The sequence below is a fragment of the Macaca fascicularis genome, chromosome 3 (genome assembly GCF_037993035.2).
Source record: "Macaca fascicularis isolate 582-1 chromosome 3, T2T-MFA8v1.1".
In the NCBI taxonomy this organism is placed as follows: domain Eukaryota; kingdom Metazoa; phylum Chordata; class Mammalia; order Primates; family Cercopithecidae; genus Macaca; species Macaca fascicularis.
In genome coordinates, this window is record NC_088377.1 from 165,656,269 (window position 1) to 165,665,152 (window position 8,884).

Genomic DNA, 8,884 nt, shown 5'->3' on the forward strand with positions numbered 1-8,884 from the left:
TGGTGCACGAGACTTTTGCATTTTATAGAATTTTTAAGAGGTAAGATGAAAATTAAACATTTCTGCGTGTTAAGGATCCATGTTTCTCTGTCAGATGTCTGGTAATTTGCTTGACGATTTTTGCAAAGATAATTAAGAAATTAAGGAAACTATTCTCTATGTTTTCTTTACATTAAAAAGAAAAAAGGTCTCCGATAAAAGATTTCTCTATCCACATCACAGGTTAATTTACAATTTGAGCTGCTGGTGGCTGGCTTGAGGCCTCCATGTTAAAAATTAGAATGAGGCTAGTTCTAGTGAATAGAGGTCCACACAGACAATTGCTATCTTTGTTAGGTCCTCCAGTACCAAGCCTAAGAATAGGAAAATAACTAAAAATACCCTGGAAATGTAACAGAATCATCTTTTGCTGCCATCTTTCACTTCATTATAAGCTGAGCATGTGTTTGATGCATAGGGGTGTGGGAACTATATCCTCTCTTCTTACTTTCCTTCAGTAAAGGAGCTTAGCTCCATTCAGTATTGTTCAAGACAGTATATTTAAAATTAACATAAAAGGTAAAAGATTTTAATGCCTTTTAATATAAGGAAAATTGACTTTATTAAAATGCTTTAAGATACTACAATACAATTACTTATTTATCACTCTAACTGTATTGTGAGTGTAACTTCCTTTCCAAGTATATTGATTTTTTTATGTGTTTTGGAAGTAGGAAACAAACCAAAGTAGTCTATCCAAATTCTCATTCATCATCTTCTTAAACAGAACCAAGTCCATCATGCCAATGGAGACTATTTCAAGAGCAGAAATTTTTTTTTATTCAAAGGGGTAGGATTATCCAACGTTTCTTAAACAATGAAAGACAGGTTATATTTTTCTAACCTGTGTTGTGCTGAGCTGAAGCATGAAATATTAAATATTTATAATAAAGTATTTATAGTTAAGTACACTGAATCATTAAAATGTTGGAAATGTTGCAATGGATGATCGATCTTATTGGAGTCCTTGTGTGATACAGGAACTTCTGTATTTACTGTTAACAAGAAAAACTCAAAAGGTTACATTCCTTTTTAGATTCAGAGCTCAAATAGAACTGATTTAAAATTTAAAGTGCTTCTAATAAGACATTTCAGCATTGCATAAGATAAACATGGAGAAAAAAATAAATTACATTTGTTTTATGTATTTCTATTAATAAATTCCTAGACTCTGAGGTATTTACTAGAACTCAGAATAAATATCTCTAAAGATTTAGTTTTAATTTTTGGCTGCTTAGCTCTTAACAATGACATTTATTCTGAGTACTATATTAAATGTGTAGTAGTAATTATATATATTTTTCCTAGCTTGTGATATGAGGTATCTTGTATTTTGGCATATTATTTTGATTTTAGAGAAAGGGTCTTGCTCTGTTGCCCAGGCTAGAATGCAGTGGTGTGATCATAGCTCACTGCAGTCCTGTACTCTTAGGCTTAAGGGATTCTCCTGCCTCAGCCTCTGAAGTATCTAGGATTACAGGCATGCGGCACCACATCTGGCTAATTCATTTGCTAATTTTTTGTAGAGACGAGGGCTTGCTCTGTTGTCAGTTTGGTCTCTAACTCTTGATCTCAAGTGATTCTCCTGCCTTGGGTTCCCAAAGTGTTGGGATTGCAGATGTCAGCCACCGTGCCTGGCCTTATTCTTATAAACTCAAGATTATCTGAATTCAAGCAAGGTACTGTATTTCAGAGCATCACTGAAATATAAAGATATATCATCTCGGGATAAGAACTAGGCTGATGTCAGCTATGCATCCTGTTATTAGCTCCCTTGTTACTTAATACCATGGAATAAAAAGGCAGCGTGAAAGTGTTTTTGCCACTTTTTGCCACTATTTGCTACTATTGCCTGGCTTTTATGCAGCTACTCTTGCATCTATAATAGTGGAGGGGAAGAGCAATATGGATTGTAAAATGAACTCCATAGAAGATCCATTGTGGTCAGTAGATCAAGGCATGACAGTATTGATGTTAAGAATGGACCCTGGAGTCCAGTATATGCGGATTCAAATCTAAATGATCAGTAGCTGTATGACTTGGGCAGTTACTTAAGTTATTTGGGTTTGAGTTTTCTTGTCTTCATTTGTAAAAGGAGGGCTGTTAGAGGTTTAAGTGAATATATGTACACATATGTCTATATATTGAGATATGCATTATATATAAACAAATAAAATATATATCTATTCCCTTGATATATATATGAATATATGTATTCCTCTAAGATATATATGAATATATATATTCCCCTAAGATATATACATATATATATTTATATATTTCTTTACACACACACAGACACACACACACACACACCCCTTAGAAGAGTTCCTTGTAGGTGGTAAGTGCTAATTAGATATTAACTATCATCATAATGCTGTCTCATTTCTGTATTTGAATTTTTAATTAGTAACATAAGTGAATAATCTGATGGTTCCTTCTTTTCCCTGGTTTTTCCTTAAAGGATCAAAGGTTGCAGCAAAATGTCACATTTAAGAAGTTGAGTAAACACAGAATGAGAAGCCCTAAAACAAGGTGCTGAGTTAATAGACAGGCTAATCACTTCCTGAATATACAAGAACTAGCTCGCTCTTTGTAGAACTAGCAGAGAGACTGCTAACAGGTTTTTGTTTTAGATAGAGGGATTGATTTTCCAAGAACAGGCCTGATGACAGCCTTCATAAAAATTGCCTCTCATAGCCTATTGCAAATAAGTATAATCTTATATAAATCAAAGCACTAGTACGTAAGCATCCCAAGGACAGAGATTTTGTCTGTGTTGGTTCACAGCTATATCCACAGAACAAGCCTGATGACAATCTTCATAAAAATTGCCTCTCGTAGCCTATTGCAAATAAGTATAATCTTATATAAATCAAAGCACTAGTACGTAAGCATCCCAAGGACAGAGATTTTGTCTGTGTTGGTTCACAGCTATATCCACAGAGTTAAGGCAAGTGCCTAGCAAATAGTGGAGGCTCCGTAACTATCTCTTGAGTGAACTGAATGAATGAAAACCTTGACTTTTCCTTTAAATAGGATTAACATTAAAAAGCAACACAAAACAGCACGCTTTCCAACTTCCTTGATGGATTTCTGACCCTAAGAATGCTGTTAGGTGAGTAAGAAGGGCTGGAGAGCAGCATGTGAAGGGCACAGTGCAAATGTGTACATTTAGCAAGTATTTCAGAAATCTTGGATTTGGTGAAGTATTCGCTGGTGTGATGTCACACTTAATTCAGATTCATGTGTCACATTTGAATTACAAATATTCTGTTCAGCATCTCCCTAACTTGAGTGACTATGCTTATACTTTTTTCTATACAGGGTTTTCATAAATCTTTGATCTGTGACCAAGTGTCACAGAGAACTTTTCTTAAGTGAAACTCTCTGCAAACAGTTAGCTTATATTTCAGTTTCTATTTAGCTTTGAGTAAAGTATTTTGGCTAAAATAATGTTTTGCATGGTCCATTTCACAGGTGAGGTTGATTATATAGCATTACTCCTAATTTAGCTTACAACCTCAGATAGTGGTTTAAAATATATAACACTCATAACTATTCTAACTTAATAAAATTTAAATACATATTATTTTCTACTCTTGTAGCAAACATTTTTTAAAAACAGAAAAAAGTCCCTTTTTACAGCATAGGCTAGCTGATAATTTGAATAGCAAGCCACTTATTTCTATACATGAAATTTTCCTGATTGTCTTTGTAATAAAAACTGAGAGGATATTCATCATCCCTGGCTGAGCTGCATTGAATTCTACTCTTTTATAAATGTAATAAAACAGCAAACAACATCAAAATACATTATTCATTAGGTATGATTTCTTAAAATGGTTTACATCATCTCATTTAACTTCAGAGCTTGCAGACGTTAATAGTAAGTCACCACAAAGCTACAACTGATTTATAATGCACATTACCACATCAAGCCTGGCCCAAGGACTCTGGGCCCAGAAGGAAAAAGAGCCACGGCAGAAATATGCTGAAAACATATCTGTATTCACAGGAAACAATTAGGCTTAATGTAATTAAAGTGAACATTCAGGTTCATTTTATTCAAAGGTAATGTTCTGCCCTTGAAGTTCCATGTAGAAAAGGGTCCTTGGAGTTAGAACACTGTGGAAGGTGATATAATTTCACTTGGCCCTTGGCTATGTAAGGTAAACATTTTACATTATTGCACAGTAACAAAAATGTACAGCCATAGATAACACAGGATCTGATCAACGTTAACACACCTGGTGTTTAAGGCTTACCCACATTGGAAAGCAATCATTTCCAGGATGGAGATCAAATATCTTAACACAGTGTCACCTGTCTGAGTTACTAGAAAAGATCTCATTTAAAAATTTGTTCATAGAACGTGCTTTCGCATTTTTCAGCCTCTTTTCACCTTGTGTGCTAGACGGAGGCACTTTAAGAGCTATTAACTGTAGTTTCAAGAGTACAAGACATTGAGTTTCTTCAGTCATTGGTAAATATGGCAAGGATTTAAAATGAAATTAGATTAAAAAGAAAGTAAACAAATCATTGAATCAGAAAATTTAGCCAAATCTTGTAAAAATCACTGGTCTTTGATTTAAAGATCCTCCCCCCCCGCAAAAAAAAATTAGTAGTTATCACTCATCTATGGCCAGATGGGTAAACACTACTACACCATTCTGATGTTAAGGTATAACGGTTTTGCTGTTTGGGCTTGTAAACGTTTTAAAACATTGGCGAATTAAGTACTTTGAATTATGTTTCGAGTAATGTTTCAAAGTATATTATACACGGGTTTCAAATAGAAAAACTAAAAGGTGGAATAAAACATTTTGGAAGATTTAATAAAGTGTATAAAAATTAAAGGACTAAAAAACCCACTTCATTTTAAACGTGTAAAAATAAATCGCATCCATTCGTGGGAATCCAATGACTTTTTCCTTTTCTTTCTTTCTTTTTTGGTTTTAGTTACTTGGTACGTACTGCACCCTCCACAACACGTTGGAAATTAGGTCCTGGTACACACTAAGGAATATCCAGCCAGGTAAATACATCAGGGTGATGAGGCCCATGAAATTGAGCGGGTAGTGAGAATAGTCCCAGGAACAAGCCCCGCATGTGCGGAGTCCCAGACCCCAGGAAAGCTCCCACACGTAGATGAAGATCACGTAGATGGGCACCCGCTTCCAAGTGCCCCAACCGCGGCTGTAGTGGAGATGGAAGTAGAGTTTTTCCACCACGAAACTGCAGCTGCCATACATAAAGAAGGACCAGAGCGACGTGTGGCCGCTAGTTGTTCCGTCCCCCTGCCCCAGTACGTTGAAGAAGAAGGTGAAGAAGATCTCATCCAGAAAGCCGTGCATTCCGAAGAAAAGAAAGCGGGGTAGGTCGGGCAGCCCCTGGCTAGGGGCTCCCCCGGCGCCCCTGGGGCCACGGGGTCGTCGCCGCCGGACTCCGGTCGCAGTAGGGACCCGGGCGTCCGGAGCGACGGGGAGCGCGCCCCTCCGCTGCTGCTGCTGCTGCTGCTGTTGCTGTTGCTGCTGCCGCCGCCGCCTCTGTCGCCCGTACCGCAAGCGCAGGAAGCGCTTCAGGAACACTTGGCAGTGGTAAAGCGCCAGTACGTACTGCAGCGCCAGGTCCAGCGCCCCTGGCGCCACCGCGCCCCCGGCCCCGCCGCCCAGGCTGAGTAGTAGCGCCTGGCCCGCTAGGGTCTGCAGACCCACGTGGGCCGAGGGGTAGAGGAGGAAATTGAAGACGAAGGCGCTGGGACAGCGCCGCTGCTGCAGGTAGACCTTCTCCAGGGCGAAATGGGTGAGCGAGTGCAGCAGGCAGCTGTAGGGCGAGGAGAAGCCTAGCATCCGCAGGTCCGGGCTGCGGGCGAAGCGCCGGGCCGAGGACACCAGCACGTCCAGGGTGATCCCGTGCATCCCGTAGAAGTAGAGGCGCATCCAGGCGGGCAGCGTGGCGCTCTCAGCCGGCGCTTCAGCAGTGGACAGCAGCTCGGGGCAGCCGGCTGCCGCTTCGCTTCCTGGCCCGCCCGGGGCCCCCGGACGCCGCGCCGCGCCGCCCCTCAGTGCGGGGCCCTCGCTGTCCACGTCGCTCCCCGCCATGGGCTCGGAGGCTGCCCGAACGCCCGAGGCTGCACCGCCGCCGCTGCCTGGTGCGCGGAGCTGCAGGGCCGAGCGGCCGAGCCCCGCGCCGCCTCCTGGCCGCTGCCGGTCCCCGGGGGGCGCGCAGGGAGCTCCGTCCCGGCCGCCGTCCCGCTGCAGCGGGGGATGGTGCACTCAGGTGACGCGCGGGCCGCCCGACTAGCGGAATCCCCCCGCCGTGGCCCCGCTGCACCCTCCCTTCTAGTCCCGGGCGAGGTGCCACCCGCCCGAGCCCGCTCTAGCTCTCAACCTGAGCGGCCTAACGGGCACCGCGGCCCAGTCAGGGGAGGCGGCGCCGGGGCTGTGAGGGAAAATGCAGAAGCTTGTGCAAGCCCCATCCCCTCCGCTGCTCAGCCCCGCGCCTCCGCCGCAGGCTCTGGGAACGTAACGCGAGCAGCGGCGGCCCTGCCCCCGCCCTGACAATGCCTGCCTCGACCTCTCTCGCCTTCGCAGGCCGCCCCCATGCGCCTGCCTGCCCGCCCGCCCGCCGCACCGAGTCCCACAGGGTCTGCTTGGTAAGGCCTGGCCCTTCTTCCTCCTCGTGCGCCCGCTCAACACAGGGGCTCCGGCCGTGCGTGGGGCGCTTGCTGGGCGGAGGCACTGAGTGGAGAAATACCTAACAGGTGTGACTGCAAGTTGATGGGCATTCCCTGCATCGCGGCAATCAGGGCCAGGGCCTGGCTGGCAGAGAAGAATGGCCGGGTGCCACGGGCCAGAGGCTGGGCTCAAGACCAAAATATGGTGCTGTATACTTAATGTTCTTATTCAAAGCCAGCTGTGTCCCAGTCATGGAGAATAAACTCAAGACTCCACGCCTGCCCTCCCCTGCGTTACCCTCCATCTAAATTGCTGCCGCGGGGCCTGATCCACTTTTCCAATCTATTTCTTGGCCCATCTTCTTTCCTGGGTTTACTCAAGGCCAAGGACAGAGATTCGACGTCCCCCAGAATTTATAAAATGATTTCAGGCCAGCTGGGTTGGGTTGCGGTGTGAAGAGGAAATGCTTTGTTCTAGCTACTGTGGGGTCTCAGGTGGAGAATAGTACCTCGTCCTGGCACACTCTGCTGCTAGGTTCTTCTTTTGGCAGAACTAGGTCATCTCAGAAATGGAGAGTGACATAAAGGGCTAGGGTTTATCTTTTTCTATCTTTTCCCTCCCTCCCTTCCCCTCTCCCCTCTTCTCCCCTCCCTCATTCCCTCCCTCCCTCCCTCCCTCCCTCCCTCCCTCCCTTCCTTCCTTCCTTCCTTCCTTCCTTCCTTCCTTCCTTCCTTCCTTCCTTCCTTCCTTCCTTCCTTCCTTCCTTCCTTCCTTTCTTCCTTCCTTCGTGGAGAGGGTGGAAGGGGTTCAGAATGTTGGTGTATCGGTTCCACCATTCTCTCCAATTTTGAATCAGTCTTGGAATTGGAAAGAGCCTCGGGATGAATTATACCGATTACCTCCCTGTTTCTCCTCCTTCCCCCAAAATTCATGTGCGGATAGATAACAGTTCTCTGTTAGAGTTTAGATCCTCCCTTGATGAAAGACTTTCTGGGGATTTTTTTTTTTTTCCTTCTGGCGAATAGACATAATGAGGCTGATCCTTTATTTCTAAGGCAACCTCCTCCTCACGCTGTCTCCTTGCCTATTTCAGCCCCTCACGTTCCAATCTGTGGTAGCTAAGTTGACTGTGAATTAAGAGAGACATTTTCATATCAGGGACAAGAATGTTAGGAAGTTTTCATGTCAGGGACGGAAATGTCAGGTAGCAGGTTCATCAAACTTGTTGCGAAACAGGTTTGAGCTAGTCGCCCAAGTGCCTGAGCAAATACAATGAAGGGGAATAATGTAAACATTTTTTGTGAGCACCTTGCTATGCTTACACTGGGAAAATAAAGGGTTATAAGATGCTGTCTTTAAGAGGTGTGTAATCTAGTTAAAATGATAATTATTATGCCTGCATAAAGCCTACTTATGATTATTGATAACTAATCGTGATCATCTAATAGTACATACTAGATGTTTGTACTACTAGATTAATGCTTATTTTGAGTTTTTATTTCATTAAATAAACTCAATCCTGGGCCCAATTTATCAGATACTACAAACAAATGCACTCTTTCTCCATAACTGCTGTTTAGACAAGGGAAAGCACTTCGTCATAATACCATAAATGTAGCCATTCAAACATGTATATGCTAACTTGCTATATTAAACCTGAATTATTTTTAAATAGCAAATTAAACTTCAAGGGTCCAAGTCTTCTATTTATTCTAAGTTTTCTTAAGGATGCAAGGAAAATCTTGAAAATCTGTAGTCCAGCCTAGAATTCATCCCAGGGAGTGTAGGAAAATCTTTTGGATTAAAAAAAAAATTAGAGCTTTCATTTCTGTATTTTTAATTTCAGCATTTAAAAATTTCTATTTTGTATACCTTATATATTTTATAAATTACACAGTATAACAGAACATGTATAAAGTTTATGTGTGTGTATGTATATATGTGTGTGTGTGTGTATATATATATGTGTGTGTGAAACATTAAATTTTTTAATGAGGAGTATCCAATAAAAGGTTTGTTCTCACTACTATCCTCACAGTAGTTCTCTATCAAGTAGGTTAGACTACTAAAAATCTTCTCATTCTTTTTGGTCTTCCATTTTTCTTAGGAGAAATCATGCAAAATATAAATGAACAGTTAGAAAAGCATAGTAGAAAGTGCAGCTA

The 8,884-nt window shown here is 42.6% G+C and overlaps 1 protein-coding gene across 1 annotated transcript; it reads right to left on the bottom strand.

Moving 5' to 3' along the window:
* Window positions 1-4,031: 4,031 nt before the first annotated feature.
* Window positions 4,032-6,247, bottom strand: TMEM229A (transmembrane protein 229A). Its single transcript, XM_005550654.4, has one exon. The coding sequence runs from the start codon at window positions 6,141-6,143 to the stop codon at window positions 4,998-5,000; it is 1,146 nt and encodes a 381-aa protein (XP_005550711.3). The 5' UTR covers window positions 6,144-6,247; the 3' UTR covers window positions 4,032-4,997.
* Window positions 6,248-8,884: the final 2,637 nt, after the last annotated feature.